The sequence below is a fragment of the Pipistrellus hanaki genome (assembly GCF_964339955.1).
Source record: "Pipistrellus hanaki genome assembly, chromosome: 18".
NCBI lineage: Eukaryota > Metazoa > Chordata > Mammalia > Chiroptera > Vespertilionidae > Pipistrellus > Pipistrellus hanaki.
The window spans coordinates 15,788,042-15,807,676 of NC_140520.1; the positions used below are offsets into that span (position 1 = coordinate 15,788,042).

Below are 19,635 nucleotides of genomic sequence, written 5' to 3' on the forward strand. Positions count from 1 at the left end.
GGCCCTGGCTGATGTTTCTTAGTGGTTAGAGAGTCAGCCTGTACACTGAATGGCCATGGATTTGATTTCTGGTCTATGGCATGTGCCTGGGTTACAGATTCAATCCCTAGCCCAGTTGGGGCACATGTGGAGGCAACCAATGGATGTGTCGCTCTCACATTGATGTTCTCTCTCTCTCTCTCTCTCTCTCTCTCTCTCTCTCTCTCTCTCTCTCTCTCTCTCTCTCTCTCTCCTCTTCCTTCCCTCCTTTCCACTCTCTCTGAAAAGCAAGGGAAGAAATATCCTTAGATGAGGATTAAAAAAAATTTACAGAAGTTGGTGTGGTATTTTGAATAGTATGTTGTAAAGCTAAATTATTACACATATTTTTCTTTTTAAAGAATTAGGTACATTTTGTCTTTAAATCTTTTTGCCTTTGGAAGCTGTATTTATATAACCTAGCATTCCATCATAATAAAGTGGTAACACTGGAAAAGGATGTGCTAATCGGATTAGAAGATGGGCTTTGTGCGTGCCCTCTATCTAATTTCTTTGACAATAGGATGCTGCTGTTTGTTTTGTCATTTCAGGGGCCCAAATTCTCTTTAAATTATTTAATAAGCTAGAAGGTTGAAAGCCGGCTTATGGTATTTAATTGCTTCTGTGAACATGAGCAAGTGTGGCATGCTCGGCATTTGTGCTGTGTTTAATATTTCTACAGTATTAACCGTGTTCTCTCGTTTTGATAGTTGAAGAGACAATATTGAATACTGTGACTTATAATTAAAAAACATAGTTTCCTTACAATTATTGCAAGAGTGGGTGATTTTAGGTTCTGTTCATTTGTCTTTTTGCAGAATATGCTGAATTTCTACATTGCAAAGGAAAAAAATTCACAGACTTTGATGAAGTTCGCCATGAGATTGAAGCAGAGACAGACCGAGTGACGGGCATGAATAAGGGAATTTCCTCCATACCCATCAACCTACGAGTCTATTCCCCACACGGTAAGTAAAGTAACACAATTCCAGCTTCTTGTCCTCAAAAAAATTAATGACATCGATTAACATGCATTATTTGTATAGAATATGGTTTGTTCTCTCAGAAAATACCGGGTTTCTAGGATAGTGTTTGGATATTGCCATAAATTCTGTGGTCTAAAGTGTTCATAGATTTATTTATGGGGAGGCAGGAGGAGGTGACTTAAAATGATCAGAATTGAGTAATTTCTTTATGTTTATTTTAAACTTTTAGAATGCCATAGAGGTATGCTTGAAAGCTTCAATTTTCAATACCCTCGGTCTTTGCAAATATCTTAGCGGTGCTTGGTACTATGGTTGAGTCTTCCCTATTAGATTTTCTTGCAGCCCTGTGTATTCTCTTTATTCTCTTCCTTAGTAATCAACTGCAATTTGCTTTCCAGACTCTCAGCAATTACAATTTAGACAACCAATTCATTTTAGTGTGGTAGGTTTTAATCTCTAATTTTCTATCCAGCTCTGTTGCTTTTCAAATGGAACCTGGATGAAGTAAGTTCAATTGCAATGTCCCAAGAAGACTTGGTGTCAACGCTCTTCTGTGCAGGAAACAAGAGCCAGGTCGGGGCTGGAGTCACCGAGTCAGGGGTCGTTGGAATGCTGCTCCATGAGACTGGCTGGGTAGCCCCCAAGGGACCATGAATGGTGAACAGCTTTCCAATAGGCTAAGTGGCTAACCCTCTGTGAATAACATCTGATGTTTTTGAAGGGAAGGACAAATCTTACCCTGAGAACTTGACACCATTTGAAGGCAGTGTACTGCATGAGACTGGCAGACAGTGTGTGAACATATTGCCAGTTTTTACTTATAACGCTTTAGTTGTGGATATGACAGCTCTCCAAGAAAAGAGGCAAGCAAATCAGGGCCATTCAAATTATGTAAAAATGATTATTTGGAATAGCACAATCATATCAAAGCAGTGAAAACTTGCAAAGCCATTTCCTATTATTTGCTTTTTATTCTACACACCTGAGTTGGGGTTATTTGGATGCCCCATCTACAAAGCTGAGCTTTTTCATTTCCACGAAAATGACAGGTGATTCTGCATAGTTGATGTCTTTTAGCACGGAGGGTACACGTAAGACTCTCTTTCCTGTCTGCACAGTGTTAAATCTCACCTTGATCGACCTGCCTGGGATTACTAAGGTGCCCGTGGGAGACCAGCCGGTGGATATTGAGCATCAGATCAGGGAAATGATCATGCAGTTCATCACGCGGGAAAACTGTCTGATTCTGGCTGTCACCCCGGCCAACACTGACCTTGCGAACTCAGATGCGCTGAAGCTGGCTAAAGATGTGGACCCTCAAGGTGAGTGTGTGGCCCTTAGGATGAAAGGAAATTCATTGAGAATGTAAGGTAATAGCAATTCTCAAAACTTGAATTCATTATTCACTAAATCTGCTGTTATTAATATTGTTAGAGCTTTTGTATTTAGGATGTTGAAAAAAAAATAACTGGGGAATAAAATCTAAACCTATGCAAATAAATGTAATATTAATCGAGATCTAAGAAAATAGACATTTCTACGTAACCTTTGTGCACTACTTACTTTAAAAGTCAATAAAGTAAATATCTGGGACAGAATTTAGACAGTCCCCTTGGTTATTATAAGCATCACCTGAATAATTATTCCCAATAAAGAAATCTACTTTTTATTTCTTTAAAACAGGAAGCTTTTTTAATGCATGGAAGACGTTTAACTTACAATTACTTGACATAAATATATATTATAAAAGCAGGGGTTTATTTGTTATTGGAATTTCAGAATCAGGAAAGTACCTTATTTATGCTGATGATCTAATTTCTTTTCTTCCTCTGAGCTGAGTAATAACAGTTTATCTGCAGAGACCCTAATGATGGGTCTTCCTATGTGTCTGTTTAAAGTAACTATGGAGGTGCATCAATGATGTGTCTGTTTAATACGAAATGTATGGTCTGCAATTCTAGGATTTCTTCTCTTATCATTAATCACCCTCATTTTCTCTCTTCTCCTTATCATTAGCATGTTAGAACTCCTGGATCAATCCCCCTCTCCCCCTTTTTTTTCCTCTTCTCTAAATCATCTGTTTCCTCATCCTTTTGTTCTGCATCTTGCAGGATTCAGACAACTTTATCTTCAGCTTGTCTAATTTTTCATTTCTGATTTCACTTAATAAGTTACAACAGCATTTTTCTATTGTGTAAATGTTTTTTTTTTATTGTTTTCTATCCATTCAGCTCTTTGTTTCTTGTGCATTGTCCTCTCTAAAGGTTTTAACGAGAACATTTTGAAATTCCCTTTTATAATCTACAATGTTTCTGAGTCCATTTTCTCGTTGGTTGTTTTGGTCGTTGTCTTTGATCTCAGAGACCTCTCCCAAGGTGATCTGGCGATCTTTTGCTGCTCATTCAGATACAAGAGCAGAAGCACTAAAAAGCTTAGGGAAGCTCTGAGTGGGCATAAATGAGAGTCATTGACTTTACAAGAGGGTGAGTGGCCAGCCGCTAGATTTCACTGTGATGGTGGGGTTTTCAAGGCTACTGCAGAGCTCAGGAGACAGGAATGGGAAAAGGGAACAGTCAAACACCACAAATCTCACGGTTCTCACTGAGATTCAGTCATTTTTTTTGGAAAAATACCTTTCAGTTTGTTGTAAGCCTTTGATTAATCTCCAGAGTTCTGAAAAAGTTAATTTTGACAATTTTTGCCAATGTTCTTATTGCTTTTATGGAGGAATGGCTTTCTTAGAGGTTCTTATTCCATTGAATTATTCCCCATTCTTATCTTAAGTAACTTTAATAATCAGGAAATTGTCATGTAAAAGACATTTGAATTGGGATAATGATGGAAATCTGGTCATGACATCTGTGACACTGTTGGTCTTCATGATTAACTTGGTGGCTATGCAAGGGGCCTGTCCTCAGCACTTGATGTCCCTCTTTCCTGAAGTTTTGCCCTTGCCTGAGTAGGATGAACTATTTAGATAACAGAACCATTACTTATTCCAGGGTGCCTGACTTATAATCTGATTCACCAACGTACATAATTATATAATTTTCCGAGAGGTGGTCTGTTTTAGGCAGTAGCTACTTTGTACCAAATTAAGGCCATTTTCACCTACGTAGGACTTGCATATACTAGTATTTAAATATGGGGGGGGGGATGGTGTGAGCAAATGTAGATTTACGGTTGTGAGTACATGAAACAGAGTTTATTATTGTATTATTATTTATTAATTATTGGGTTAATTTTCAGATGAACAACTGTAAACCTGCTTTTGCCCCACCAAGTATATACCTGGGAAGGAAATTTCTGTTGATAAACGAGTATTCGATTATTTGCATAAGGATAGTCAAAATGAAAGCTTTAACAAAATAAATAGTACTGTCGTGCTGGAAAATGTTTATCTGTGCTATATATCAAAATGAGTTTCATGATGAATTGCTCTCGCAGTATATGTTGAATGTCACAGATTTGTAGCCAGACAAAGTTCAACCTTATCTGTTGCATCTCTTGTGAAAAATGCCTTTACTGACTAAACGAGAATTTTTAGCACAACTTCAAGGGGAATGGCTATCCAGTTTAAAAGGTCAAACTCTTAGTCATCAGAAATATGTAAAATTTTATGTGTATTTTTCCCTGACTCTTCAAAGTGCTCTTACACACTTTGGTTTTCGTTTCGGCAGAATAATGTGAGTTCGGTTGGAGTGAGATCCTACTTTGGGGAGAGGGAACGGATTGGGGGGTGACACACTGTGTTGAGTGACGTGCCTCTGACCACAGTGCCTTGTGGTTGCCCCTCCCTCCTCACCTTGTGCTCCTCTCACTGCATCAGATCACACCTCAATTAATTGCTGTATTAAATGGTGTAGATGGAACACCACAGGGTTTGGAAGCAGATCTTTCACATCCTGATAGCATATCCTTGGGCAAATTGTTTAACTTTGTTGAACCTTATTACCTCATTTCTAAAGTGAAATGAAATTGTAATAAACCTTATCTCAAAAGGTTGCTATGGCAATTAAATAAGATTAATGTATCTATAAAGATAATTCTAACTCCAAATGCTAGCAATTATTTTCCTCTTGGAAAGATTCAAAGGAATCTTCACTTTATTATTGTATTTTTTGTCTGTAGTTTAGAGTGATAATAAACCTGTAAAAACAATCAGTAGCTTTCTGTAATCCAAAGTGTTGCTTATACTAGTATGAATTAATGAGGCCTAATAACACTTAGAATTATAATAAAATTATTTTGAAGATTTTAATACTGTATCATAAAAATAAAAATAAAAACGATTCCAGACTCACCTGAGAGTTGCTCGATTAACTGTGGGTGAAATGAAGACCTTAACGGGGCTGAGGCTGGAGTTGGATGGAAGGAGGGTTGTCCTTAGCTGGCTTGATGTGTTCAAGGCATTATGCCAGCTCTTGCTCATGGATTTAGGGTAACAGGACCAGACTAGGGTTCTTAGCCCAGCCTCACCATGGAGACTGCATTGATTCCTCTCAGATACATTTTCTCTGCTAGTTAGAATGTCTGCTCAGATACAATTCAATCACTGCCTTTGTTAGCTAGTTCATTAATTTGCTGTTCAACAAATATTTAGGAGGCATCTCTTGAGCCAGGCGAAGTGTTTGTGGTCAGGAGTGTAAATTCTGTATGCTGGACCACTCAGGAGGACATTAGACGAGGTACAATAGATGCTCAGTACACATTTCTGATTATTTTCGTGACTCTCCACCGTTAGAAATAAGTTCTTTGTTTGTATCGCATCTTCTCACATGTGTGTGAGGTCATGCAAGTCCCCAGAGAAATATGACAGAAGATCTGCTTGATGAGATGAACATTTTAATATTTTAGGGGGTGTAATTCGGCTCACAGCATGTATTCATTCCAGTGAAATGAGTTGTGTAATAACACCCTGTGTCAGATGCTATAACCACAAGTATTCTGTTAGGTGGGTGGCATTGCCCAGTTTTATGTAAGAGGAACTGAGAGATTCTGGAACTTGCTTTCAGTCTAAAGGATGGTAAGTAGCGGGAGCGTGATAGGAGCCCACCTATCTCTGCTCCCAGTAGGCCTAGTTTGCTATTTAATCATTCCACTTTCTCATCCCAGTTGTTTTTTAAACACTTTATTCAGGGATAATCATGAACACATGTTAGAATTTTATAAAATTGGAGTGAAAGGTACTTGATGAAGTTTTATGATACTAAACATGGCAAAACATTGTTAAAATTCCATTGAATTAGGTTTTGCCTGATAAATTTTTTTTGTGAGGTAGAGATTTATTAGAATATCTCTGCATCTTTTCTCTGTATAAGAAACAGACTCCCTTGACAAACATAAAGATGGAATTTCTAGAGCAAATTTTATAAATGCTGGAAAAAAGAATCGATTTGGAAGAGTTTATGGTTCTGTTCTCTTGTGAATACTTCCTCATTATTTCCTAAAAGCAAAGCACTCAGTGAAAATTATCTTCAACTGATTTCATTTAAGTTCACTTTCATATGTCAGTTTTTAACATGGCTACATTGCTTTAACTAATTTTAGTAGATCATTTTAGCTGCTTTTGCATCTACCCAGCAAATAGTTAATGAGCAAGGACCACATGGCAGGAGCCATTCTGAGCGTCACGAATGCAGTGGTGAACAAATCAAAATGCTTGGCCTCATGGAACACATACTCTAAACGAGGGAAACAGACAGATGACAGATAACTGATTATTGCGATGCCAGGATTGCGTAATGTCAGGTAGTGCCAGAAAATTAAAACAGGATACAGGAAGAGAGAGTGCTGGGGAATGCTATTCTAGACACAAGGGCTATGGAAACAGCATTTGAGCAGAAAACTGGGGGGACAGGCCCTGCCAGTTTCTGGAGGTGGAGGCTTCCAGGCTGTGGGGACAGCAAGCACAAAAGGACCAGGAGTGGAGCTGGCTTGTTAAGGGACAGCAAGGGGGCCCCTGAGGATGGAGCTTGGGAGGTGGGAGGGAGGTGTAGGTTCTGCCATCAGAGAGGTAGGCAGGCCAGAGCCTGTGGTGTGTTCTAGGCCATCATAACAGACACTGTATTTTATTCAAAGTGTGATGGGCAACCACTGGAGGGTTTTGAGGGTAGAGAGAGACGGTCCGACGTATGTTTTCATGGTTGAGTCTGCGTGCTGTGAGAAGAAATGACTGAAAGAGGGATCTGAATAGAAATGGGGAGAGCAGTTAGATTATTCCTTCAAAGAGGTCCCGCAGGGGGAGAGTGGATGTGGCTTGGAATCAGAGAGAAATGGACCAGAGGGAAGACACCATCTGATTCAAGGTCCACTTGGAAAGTAGAGCTGACAGTATCACGGGTTTGCTGCAAGTAAAAGCAAGCAGGCTAGGAGGACTCCGAGAGTTTTAATAGAATAAATCGCTCAAGTGGTAATGTCATTTACTGCAATTAGGGATGCTAAGAGATGGAAATGTTTGGAGAGGATGAAGAGTTTTATTCTGGAAATGTAAATCTGAGATGTTTATTACTAGTGATATTAGAGCCTGGAATGTGAGGGAGAGTTCAAGTTGGAGTTGTGAACCTGGGGGATATCAGCCTGGAGTTGAATGGTAACCCCTAAAAAGATGTGTCTACGGCCTAACTCCCCCATGCCAGCAAATGTGTTCTTATTTGGAACTAGGTTCTTTGCAGAATCTTTTTTTTTGGGGGGGGTGTATGTGTAGAGATACTTTTATAAAACCTTAACAATCATATTTCAGATGCAATTTTAATTTTCCTTGAATTTCACAAAAGAAAAAGAGAAGTTGATGGAATTGCTGAATTCATATAGATATTTCCCCTAGGCAAGAGATACTTCCCCTAAAATATCACTTCAAGATTAAAAAAAAAGAAACAGCAAGAACATTAAAGGTTGAAGTCATTGTGATTTGTTCCAAGGACATGTTTTCATTTCTGTTTGTGCGGACTGACTGCTCGCTGTGTAGGATGAGTTCGTTGGCCCAGCCACACGGGCATGAACACGGTGTTCTAAAGATGGGGAAGCCCTTCTGTACCAGTTAGAATGTCAGCCCCTGGACTCTCCCCAGGGCTCCCCCTCTCCCGTGGCCCCCCCATCCCACCGCCAGAACCAACCCCAATCCCCATCTCCCCGGACCCAGAGCTACAAGCGAAAGGGGACTCTGATGCCCTCTCCCAGTGCCTTCAATAAGCACAACTTTGCCCCAAGCATCTTAGTTTCCATCTGTTTTATATAATGGCTTTATTTGCAGAAAGTATTCACTGTAAAAAACGTTTGAAAACCTCTGCTCAAAGTCAGCCCTCAAGCCCTTACAAGTTTGCATAGTCCAGGGATTTCTGAGAATTAAGGCCTTTCTCCCCAAAGTACCAGCTCCTTATGAAGTCAAGTGCACGTCTGCATCCTGGTGTGATTACCTTGTATCCAAATGGGCAACAGACACCGGCTCGTGGGTACAGAGAGGACCCTGAGCCGGCTCCCAGTGGGCTGACGCAGAGGTGCTGGAGCCCAGGCTCAAGTGGAGGCGGCAGAAAGGGAGTGGGCTTTGCTCCGTGTCCAAGCCTGTGCCAGGTGCTCACGGCCCAGGTCCCCTCCAATCCCATGAGAGGTGTTTCTTTGCTCCTTTCCCTCCCTCCTTCCCTCTCTAGCTCCTTCCCTTCCTTCCGGATTTACTGAGCACCTGTCTGTGCCAGGCACTGGGGCACAAAGGCAAAGCCAGCATCCCTAAGACCTCACCGCCCCGTGAGAGCATCATCAAGAAAACGGTTGTGACCGCGGTGGGTGCAGGAATGCAGGGGCAGTCCCAAGGGACTCGGGGAAGATTCTCCAGTGGAATTAAAGCCTAGGGAACTAATTCAGATAGTGTCTAATTTCGGGAGACCCGTTGAGTTGAAACCATGTAGAAGATGAATGAAGACAGAGAAGAGAAGGACCAAGGAAATAACCCCGATGAAGTGGCAGAGAAAAAGCAGAGGTGACTGAGAAGAGGCTGAGAACCAAGTGACATTCCAGAAGCCATGGGAAAGAGGGTTTTAGGAAGGACCTTGTGATTAGCTGTGTCCAATGCTACAGAGAGATCAAGGTCAAGGCCAAGTCTACCACTTAGCCTTGAGGAAGGTGGATGACATAGTAAGAACTGGGGCCCAGGAATTGCTAGCTATGGGATAGTGAGATTTCCCTTCCATTGTCATGAAGCGGTACAACCAACCTAGTGGCTTAAAAGGCAGTGTAACTTTTTTTTTTTTTTTTTTTTTTTTTTTTTTTTTGCCTTTCTGGCTTGGCAATCTCCCCAGTTCCCATAGGCTGTATTCATCTTCCAGCTTAAAGTGCTCTTCTGCAAGGAGCCATGGAGGGGCTGGGAAGCAGCCCCCATTGAGCCACTTGTATTTTTAGCCCACAAATCCTTTCCGCTGCTTGCTGAAATATTCAGTAGTAAACAGAAGCAAAGCAGCCTTGAACCTGGTCAAGTCCTCACTATCTCCAGTCTTTGTATCTAAACCAGACTGTTATGTGCTCATCCAATGGAGATGAGAGTAGAGAAATGACCCTTGAATTTGGCACATGAAATTCATTGGTGACCTTAATAGAAAGGGGTTGGTAGGAAATCCTTTTTTAGAGGAGGTTCAAAAGACACTTGCATGTGAGGAAGTGGAAACGGAAGATGGACCAAAACTCTTTCAAGTTTCACTGTTGAGATAAACAGAAAAATGGGACACAGTAGTACAAGGTCAAGAGAATGTTTTTGAAAGGTGGGGGACATTATAGCATGTTTCTGTGTTGATAAGAATGACCCAGGAGAGATAAAATTGGTGAAGGACAGAGATGGGGTAAGTGTAGGTGAAGCAGGATAAAGAATGGATAAATAGAAGAAAAATCCTTAATTAGGGGAGGGAGATATAATGTAGAGCACCTTGGGAGTCCTTGTCCTACGCTGGAGAGGACTGGATATTATTTCTCATTTTAACAGTAGGAAAAGCAGAGGATATGGGTACAGATGAGGTTAGTTGGTTAGATGGATTGGTAGGGAGATAGTTTTTATCATACTGAGTTTATTTATGATGGTGTAGTGCCCACTTTTCCTGGTAGGTTGTAATAGTCATATAATGAAGACTCCACGTTAATGGAGAAATGACACAAACATCCATATGTTTTATATCAATAGATACCGCTATACCTTAGCCGAGCAGTTCATCATAATGTGACACTCACATTATCTGTATAGAAAGCCGAGGAGTCCATCCCAACAGCGGTGTTGATTTATTACCTGAGCACAAGGTCATTACCCATGAAGACTCTGACTGTGCCTTTTATCTTCTGGGCACAGCCATATGTCAGCATCACCCATCAAGCTTGTCATCCACAATACAGGGCTATTCAAAGGCCTCACAGGGAGGCAAATGTGTCTGGAAATTCCTTTTATGGTGATTTATTTCACAGAAAATGATTTTTTTTCTAAAGCTAAAATGACCAGAGTTCATCCTGGAGTGTGTGTGCACACACATACACACCAGAGGCCTGGTGCATGAAATTTGTGCACTGGGTGTGATGGTGGGGGGTCCCTCAGCCCAGCCTGCCCCCTCTCACACTCCAGGATCCCTCAGGGGATGTCCTACTGACAGCTTAGGCCCATTCCCCACAGTCTGGCCTCCCTCTGTGGGAGGCGACCGGCTGATCAGGGCAAGGTGCCACTCCCATCACCCCACTGCTGCTGCCATTGCTGGCCACCACAGCCATCAAGGTGTTTCCATCAACACAGACTCCAGTCCCTTCATCATGAAAAAATGACAATTTTCAAGATGTCTCTTTCATAGAATATGATCTTTCTTTCTTTCTTTCTTTCTTTCTTTCTTATCCTCACTTGAGGATATATTTCCATTGATTTTTAGAAAGCTTGAAAGAGAGAGGGAAGTACAGAGAGAAACATCAATGTAAGAGGGACACTTCGATTGGTTGCCTCCTGCAAGAGCCCTGACCTGGGCCCCAGCCAGAGAGGAGCCTGCAACCTAGGTACATGCCCTTGACCAGAATTGAACCCCGACCCTGTGGTCCATAGGCCAAGGCTATAGATAGATATAGATATAGATATAGATATAGATATAGATATAGATATAGATATAGATATAGATAAAAAAAATCCACCTCTCTACAAAGATTGATTCCTCTGGTTGGGAAGAGGGTGCCGTCCTCTCTTGAGATGAAATTTGTAAATTTATCAGAAGCTGGAGGCAGACTTCTTTATTTGTTTTGTGGAGGTGTGTCCAACCCACCTCCTCAAGCTTTCGCTTTCAACAAGTCTCCCTCTTCAATCTGGAAAAAGTTAAAGTCCACAGGTGATGTAAACCGATAGTCACTGACCTTTGGCAACATTTAGCAGACATCTACTTTACTGTCTCATCCTGGAGGTGCTGTTAAGTTGAACAGAAGCTTCAAGCATCAGGCGTTAAGGCGCACTGAGAATCTGATGAGTGTGTTCATCAAATGCAAATACAAGAGCACTCCATGGAGAAAGCCTGTTTCCAGCCAGCCTGTCTGCAGCGATTTTTCCTTTCAATTGGATTCCCAGCTTGAATTTCCTTGAAATTCTGAGCCTTAAATATTTGACCAAATTAAAGAAGTCAATAAATGTTAAATAATTGCACATGAGCCCAAATCCTCCCTGCTATTAATTGATTCAATTTTTATGTGTAAACTTACCTTATACTTTAAGAGGAAATTACGTAGTTATTCATGGATGCTGTGTTTTGACTTCTTACGGGATATATTTTGATCTTAGTATTTCTAACACGGAGAGACTCAGAGAATCAATTAGATTTTTTTCTTTAATGTAGAAAGTGATAAGACCAGAGGTTAAAACAAAAAAAGGCTCCTGGTCTTTGAAAAAAAATCATGTTTATATCAGTTCTGTTCAATCAATAATCCCATTCAATGAGCATCTACTATGTATTAGGCTTGACCAGGGAATAACTTAAATGTCTGCTTTGAAGAAAGCAGGGAGCACAGAAACACATGACCCTACACTGCTGTGTGATCAGAACTTTATAGGAAGTGTGTGCAATATATCATCATATCATAATACTCTGAAGGCTGGGAATTACAGATGCACATTTCAAATCATGCTGCTATTTTGCATTGTATGTACCTGAATGTTAAAGGGTTTCATGCATGTACAATTCAAGTAGGTTTGTTCAAGCTTTTGTTAGCCCATTTTCAAAAGAGAGTAATTAGTTCATCCATAGGTTGAATGATTTCTACAAAGCACTAGTGTAGAAAGCTTTCATTCGAGCTTTTAAAATGTATGTTGAATCATAGAATTATGTCTAAAATTACATCAAGATTTATATATACCATAAAAAATATGTTGAGCCATAGACTTGGAAACATGACAACAAAAAATATTTATCTTTAGGTTTTTAAAAAACCTTTTTTAGTTGCTAAGAGAATAGATCTTAAAAGTATATGCTCTTTAGACATGCTGTGTTTGTTGGGAAAGATAAAATGAACTGGATTGTGAAATGTACCGTAAAAGAAAAGAAAGAGAATAGATTTAGATCAAGAATATGAATAGATATGTATTTGAATTCTTTTATAAAAATAGGAATGAAAGAGAGAAGTGTGAAGGCACATTGCCAGAAGTGAATTTGTTATGAAAGTGGAATGTGTTATTGTCACCAAGATTTTATCAGTGTGAAAGGAAATGTGAGATGTGGATTGCTAACACTGGCATGTTCCTTTCTTCAGCCACTGGGGGTCATTGTAGAGACATGGCATGAACATGTTCGAATTTTCCCTTAATTGCTCTTTGTGGAGGTTGAATGTTCAAATTTGTATGTGAAAAAGAAATACAGTTTACGAGAAAGTCTAAAAAAATATATAAGAAAGCAAGAAAACATAATCTCTCCCTTAATTGCAAATTAGAGATATGAGTCTTTTCTCCAGAATTCTCATTATATTAATACTAGAGGCTCAGTGCATGAAATTCGTGCATGGGGGTGGGGGGTTTCCCTCAGCCCGGCCTACACCCTTTCTAATCTGGGACCCCTTGGGGGATGTCTGACTGCAAGTTTAGACCCCATCCTGGGGATCAGGCCTAAACTAGCAGTTGGACATCCCTTTCATAATCCTAGACCACTGGCTCCAAATTGCTTTACCTGCCTGCCTGCCTGGTTGCCCCTAACTGGCTCCCACTACTGGCCTGGTCACCCCCAACTACCCCCATGCTGGCCTGGTAGCCCCAACTGTCTCCCCTGTCATCCTGGTCTCTCCTCACGGCCCCCCTGCTGGCCTGGTTGCCCCATTCAGCCTGCTGTTCAGTCATTTGGTTGTCCCTCACTAAACCCCCTGCCAGCCTGGTTGTAGGCAGCCATCTTGTGAGGGTGTGATAGTCAATTTGCATATTATCCTTCATTATATAGGATATGAATGTTTGCATTGCTATTCAAAGTGGAAGTGTTTAATTAAAATGACTTTAGTATTAAAAAACAATTGTGTTTTCAAGTCTCTTTGTTTCAAAATTCAAAGATCTTTAGCTCTGGTGATGTGGTTCAGTTGGTTGGAGTATAGTCCCCTCTCATACACCAAATAGGTCACCATTTCTATCCACTCTCTGGGTGTGTGTGGGAGCCAACTAATTAATGTTTCTCTCTCATGTTGATGTTTCTCTCTCTCCTTCCCTGTCCCTTTCTTTGTCTAAATAAAGTCAATTAAAAAAAAACAACAATAACTCACCACATATTCTCAGGTGAGGATTAAAAAATTTCAAAGACATTTCAACACAATTAATATTCACTTATACATTTAAATCTTACTCCTGAATTCTGATGCGACCACAAACTTCTAACATTACCATTAGCATAGTAGTAGTTCTTTTAAAAGTTGCTATAAAAACATATTCTACAAGCCATCCCCAGAACATCTGCTCAAACCAGATCCATATAGTTATTTTGTGGCAGTTTACTTATATAAAATATGACCATTAAAAAAAACCAGATCAAAACTTCTAAATTGCTCTAAGACTTTCATTTTCCCTCGCTGATTTCAGGGTCCCTACCTCCAACTTCCTTCCTTTCTTCTTTCTTCCTCTCTTCCTTCCTCTCCTTCCCTCCTTTCTTCTTCCCTTTCATACCTCCCTCCTTTCTTCTTCCCTTTCATACCTCCCTCCTTCCATACTTCCTCTTTCTCTCCCTTTCCCCCATCCATCCTCCGTCCTCCATCCCCTTTCTTTCCCCCCCCCCCCCATCTATTCTTTCTCTGCAATGTTTCTTGAACAGAAGGAGAACCATTTCTTCCACTGACACAAGAATGAAGTAAGAAAGTACATGCAGATAGTGGTTAATTTGGAGATATCTGGAGAGGCATTTGAAGAATTTATTGCCTGTTGACGTAGGTTTTTCTCTCTAAGTTGGAAGCAAGGCTATGGGCTGAGAAAAAAACTGGGAGTGGAGGGTGGAAAGGAGGATGGGAGAGCAGGGGGTTGTGTAAGATGTTTGAGGAGCAAGGTATTTTGAACAGCCGCTGTGGGGAAAGGAAGAAGGAGCAAGCAGGCAACACTGAAGGACTCCACTGAGGCAGAGCGCATGAGCACCAAGCAGCCAGGGGGCCGGACAGGCAAATATTTGGATTGCTTTTAAGTCAGAATTTTGCAGGATCTGATGGATGGAAGACAAAGTGGGCAAAAGAGGTGAGGATATTGGAAAAATACTCATTGGAAAGGTGGACTGTGAAATCCTTGGAAGAAGGGAAGAAAGTGAAGCCAGGCAGGACTTGTAAGTTTTGGGGGAGAAATGGGATGGTTCAGGGATGGAGTTCTGGATGAGGTAGGAGAGCAAAGGCATGGGAAGAAGAGAAGCCTGTGGTTATAGAGTAGACTGTAAGGGTTTATGATGTACAGATGGAACAAGTCCACGTTACAAATGTCCAGGATGTGATCATAGGAGGAAACTGCTAAAATGGCATATGCAGGCAACAATCACTGAGCAGGAGAGATCAAGAAACTAAATACATAAGAGAACTGGATACATCATCTCCACAAACAACAAAGCTGCTCGGATAATGGTGGAAGTAAGGATAGTAAGGAATGGCATGATACTAAAACCTTCAATTAAGTGTGTGTGTTTGTGTGTGTGTTTGTGTGTGTGTGTGTGTGTGTGTGTGTGTGTGTGTGTGTGTGTCTGTGTGCTGAATATGGTGGTGTCTGGGCATTTCCTAGATGGCAGCAAGTAGGAGGAACAGAGGTTTGGAGCAGCTCCAAGGAGTGAGAAAACTTCATTAATGTCTGCTCTCTTTTCCTCCAACCCTGAGCTCCAGGGAGCTCAGGAAAACATGCAGTCCCCACCCGAAAGGCATGGGGGAGAAAACTGGGTTAGTGACAGCAGGGACGTGAGAAGCATTGTTTAGACCAGAGCAGGAGTGTGTTGGAGCAATGTGGTGACAACAGAGATGGTTCCAGATGGCACAGTGAGAGGACCGGCAGGATGGCCGCAGAGGGAGGAAGTGGGCAGTTTGCTGAGATGAAGGACAAGCTGTTCTTCTAAAATAACCAAGAGACATTTTACAGAAACTCTGCCTTAATGAGAAATTACACAAATAAAAGCATACAGCATAAAATTATATTGTAAAACAGGACAGCCTAGTGTTTAATAAGCCAAACTTGCCACCCCTTACCAGCTTCTGATCTTGGGCAACTGACTTAACTTTTCTGTGCCTCAGTTTCCTCATCTATAAAATGGGGGTAATTGTAATTCCTTCCTTACAGGGTTGTTATGAAATGAGTTAATATCGGCAAAGTACTTAGAAAGTGTCTGGCAGTTTTAAAGTAATTTGTTTTATTGCTTAAAAAGTGGGTTTGTGGCTGTCAAGTTTTAGATATACAGTTATTTTTCCTGCAGAAATTCCTGTAAAGAAGACTTAAAAAACAAACAAACAATAGTTTTAGCAGTTTCAGGAAGCATAGAGCTATTAAACTTAGATGGCTTTGCTCAGGATTGCCATCATCATCATTTGCCAAGGCTCCTTCCACCTTTGTGTTGTCATCTTTATAAGCCATGATGACGCACAGAGCTGGAGCCAACCCTTTCAGAAAAGCAGTTTTAGTTCCTATGCATGCGTGCACGTGTGCCTGCGTGCGTGCGTGCGTGCGTGTGTGTGTGTGTGTGTGTGTGTGTGTGTATGTGTAAACCATAGTTTCTTGTAATGGTGCTCATAGTGGCCCATATAATGCAAATCAGGTTCCCTATATAGCAGGTGCCAGCAGAGCCGAGAGATTGAATGAGAAACTCTTGCTGTAGGAGGAACTTTTCCATTTCTCCTGTTCAGAAGAGGAGAGATGACCAGCGGATCTGGAATGTGGCTTGGAAGTGAAGGGTGACTTGAGAAAGAGAGAAAGAGAGAGAGAGAGAAAGAGAGATATGGTGTTATCTAGTACCAAGTTCACCAGCTGGAACTCCGGACAGTTTCCTTGCTATTGCTGGCAGAGGCCTGGACATTTTGTGGTCAGCAGTCAGCTGTCTGAAGTATCTGTTCAGGATTCCAAAGAGATTGCTGCGGGCTGTGTTATTGTCTGCAGTAAAAACTCCTGCATGAGAAGGTAAGAGTGGGAAGGTCGTAACAGTTCCAGGCCCACAGCCAGGGACTCCTCCTTTCTCTCCTTTGTCTTTCTTCTCCGCTCTTCTCTTCCTTTCACAAATATTAAATTGTTTGTTCGGCTGGCATGGCTCAGTGGTTGAGCATCAACCTATAAACCAGGAGGTCATGGTTTGATTCCCTGTCAGGGCACATGCCTGGGTTGGGGACTCTATCCCTAGTGTGGGTGTGCAGGAGGCAGCCAATCAATGATTCTCTCTCGTTATTAATGTTTCTATCTCTCTCCCTGTACCTTCTTCTCTGAAATCAATAAAAATATGTTTTAAAAACATCTTTCGAGTGTTTTGCTAGACTCTGGGCATATACTGGTGAGCAAGATAGAGTCTATTACCATAGCAACTGTAATTTTTATGTTTTCTATCACTTAATATTTTACCAAGTATCACATGGAATAATATTACCTGACTTTGAAAATGAAAACTATGCTATTCAGAATTTCTGGAAGTAACAAAGAAATAATGTTCATGGAAAACTTATAGGAAAAAAAAAACACACCATGAAACTATTCACATTCATCACTGATTGCTTGCAGAAATAAAATATTCCATAGTTTTTGCCAAGCAGAAAAAACCCCCACAAAACTCATTTACTTTACCCCCCCAACCCCCACCAAAACCCAAAACAAAACAAAAAAAAATGCATTAACTGAAGGACATCTAATTCCCTAAGTCTGTTTTTAATTTTGCTATATACATGTTTACACTAACCCTTCATTGATTTTTTTCTTTGCTCTTGTGTTAGTGTACAGTGTTCCAGATTACTTTTCTGGAAACTGCTAATGTTGTTCCTGGCTTGGTTTTGTCCCATTTCTTAATTAGGTGAAACAACACACTACTTGTAATTTAGTTGCGTTCATCAATGGAAGAAATGGCAGGGTTCTTATAGGAAAACCACTGTGCTGACCACGAACACAGGTAACGCGGTGGAATGGTATCTTTCCTTTCTGAAATTTGTATTTCAACTCTTACCTGAACCTAAGAAAAATAAGTAGGCTTGTTTTTTCATTCACTTATTTATTTAATAAATAAACGTATATTGAGTTCCCACTCTTGCATCTGTATGAATTGCTTAGAATATGCAGATTCGATATTATTTTATTCTTGAAGAGATCCTGACCTGCTAATTGAGTGAGATAGACACATAAGCAGATCCCAAGTGTCATGTAAGAACTCTGGTGTTGGTGTACCCAGAGAGCTCTGAGGGCACGGAGGAAGGACTCTGAACGTACATGTGTGGGGGTCTGATTACGGACCTGCAGGACAGGCCTGGAAAGGATTTTGAAGATGGTAGGCGTTGACCATTTGGTGCTGTCCGTGTTCTGGATTGTGGCCACTCTAGTGGGTGCGCGGTAATATTTCCCTGTGGCTGTAATTTGCATTTCCCTCTGACATGTGGTCTAGAGCACCTTTTCAGATACATACCACTTGCCGTCTGTCTATCTTCTTGGGATAGGTGTCTTTCCAGCCTTCCACCCATTTTTAAAAGCAGGTTGTTTTCTCCCACTGGAAGCACGAGGGGATTTTCCTCAGATAATCACTGTGAGGATTTGGTTGAGCTCCTGGAGGCAAAGCTGTAACAAAAGTATGGGAACCTGTTATGACTGGGTCCTCAGGCAGTTTCCTGCTCTGAGATTCTCCACACTGAACATTCAGCAGTTCCTCAGTTACAGGTGTTCCCTCCTGGGCCCCGGTTCCCTCGGAGTTCTCTGCTTCCGGGCTGTGAAATGTCCGTATATGTCTGTCTTGTCTCTACAAATTTGGGGGCCATGCTTTATGACTCCACTTGTCTGATGAATCTAAGAAGGATTTGTTGATTTTTTTCAGTACATTCTGCTTTTGAATTATTCTTTGGACATGGTGACAACTTCCAAGTTCCTCACTTGACTCATTTTATTGATGAGTCAGAGTGAACATATGACTTATTCTTTTCTAAAAAAAAAAATATGTATTTTTATTTATTTTAGAGAAGAAGGGAGAGGGAGAGAGAGATAGAAACATCAATGATGAGAGAGAATCATTGGTTGGCTGCCTCCTGCACGACTCCTACTGGGGATCAAGCCCTGACTGGGAATTGAACCATGACCTCTTGGTTCATAGGTTGACCCTCAACCACTGAGCCACACTGGCTGGGCTATAACTTACTCTTCAGACAGGAATCCTTTAAGAGTTAAAGGGGATGCTGTTAAAAATTATTCCAGCCCTGGCAGGTGTGGCTCAGTTGGTTGGGCATTGTCTAGTGCACTAAAAGGTTGCCAGTTCAATTCCTGGTCAAGGCATGTGCCCAGGTTGTGGGCTCGATTACCAGTAGGGGTGGCTCTCACATCAGTGTTTCCCTCTCCCTTTTTTTCTCTCTAAAAAATTAATTTTAAAAAAGAATAATTATTCCGGTATCAAATGTAAGCTGTGACGAATGTTTCTGCTCTTGATGTGGTTACACCTGATGAGGAAACTAATGTCTTGGAGCTAATAAGAGGCAGTGCTTGGGTCAGTGCTCTTGGCCTCTAGGCCGTATAAGAATCAGAACTTTGATGTGCTTTGGGTCTTTTCAAGGTCTTCATTAGAACTCATCAGAGCTCATTGTTGTGGCTGTTCTTTCCTGAAGAGAAACATAATTGAAACAATATCACACATTACTCATTAGCTCTTAACTTATTTATATTTTCCTTTTAGTTGGAGGGCAAGAATTTTATTAAATTACTCTTCAATTTACTTATTACTTTATCTAATCTCTTTTAAATCTGGTAGTTGTTCTCCGTCCCAGGATTCTGGGCTCAAAAGAGACATCTAATGAACTTGCCAAAGATAATCGCTTGTAGAATCTAGTGAAGAATTGGAAGGCAGAAAAATATAGTGATTAAAAATGGAAGTAGGCTGCCTGGATTTCACACCCTACAGGCTGTGAGCTTCTACACAGCATACTCGTTCTCTCCAAGTCTCCCTTTCCTCATCTGTGTAATAGAGGAAATTATAGAAGTACCTACTGCGTAGAGTCATTT

At 41.0% G+C, this 19,635-nt stretch overlaps 1 protein-coding gene across 7 annotated transcripts in view; it reads left to right on the top strand.

The window, feature by feature from the left end:
- Positions 1-19,635, top strand: part of DNM3 (dynamin 3) — a 359,120-nt gene that overhangs the window by 77,920 nt on the left and 261,565 nt on the right. For all 7 annotated transcript variants that reach the window (XM_084865979.1, XM_084865978.1, XM_084865975.1 and 4 more), the window contains exons 3-4: positions 837-986; positions 2,123-2,326. In XM_084865979.1, the coding sequence (XP_084722105.1) occupies positions 837-986; positions 2,123-2,326 (354 nt within the window). The remainder of the gene's footprint in view (positions 1-836; positions 987-2,122; positions 2,327-19,635) is intronic.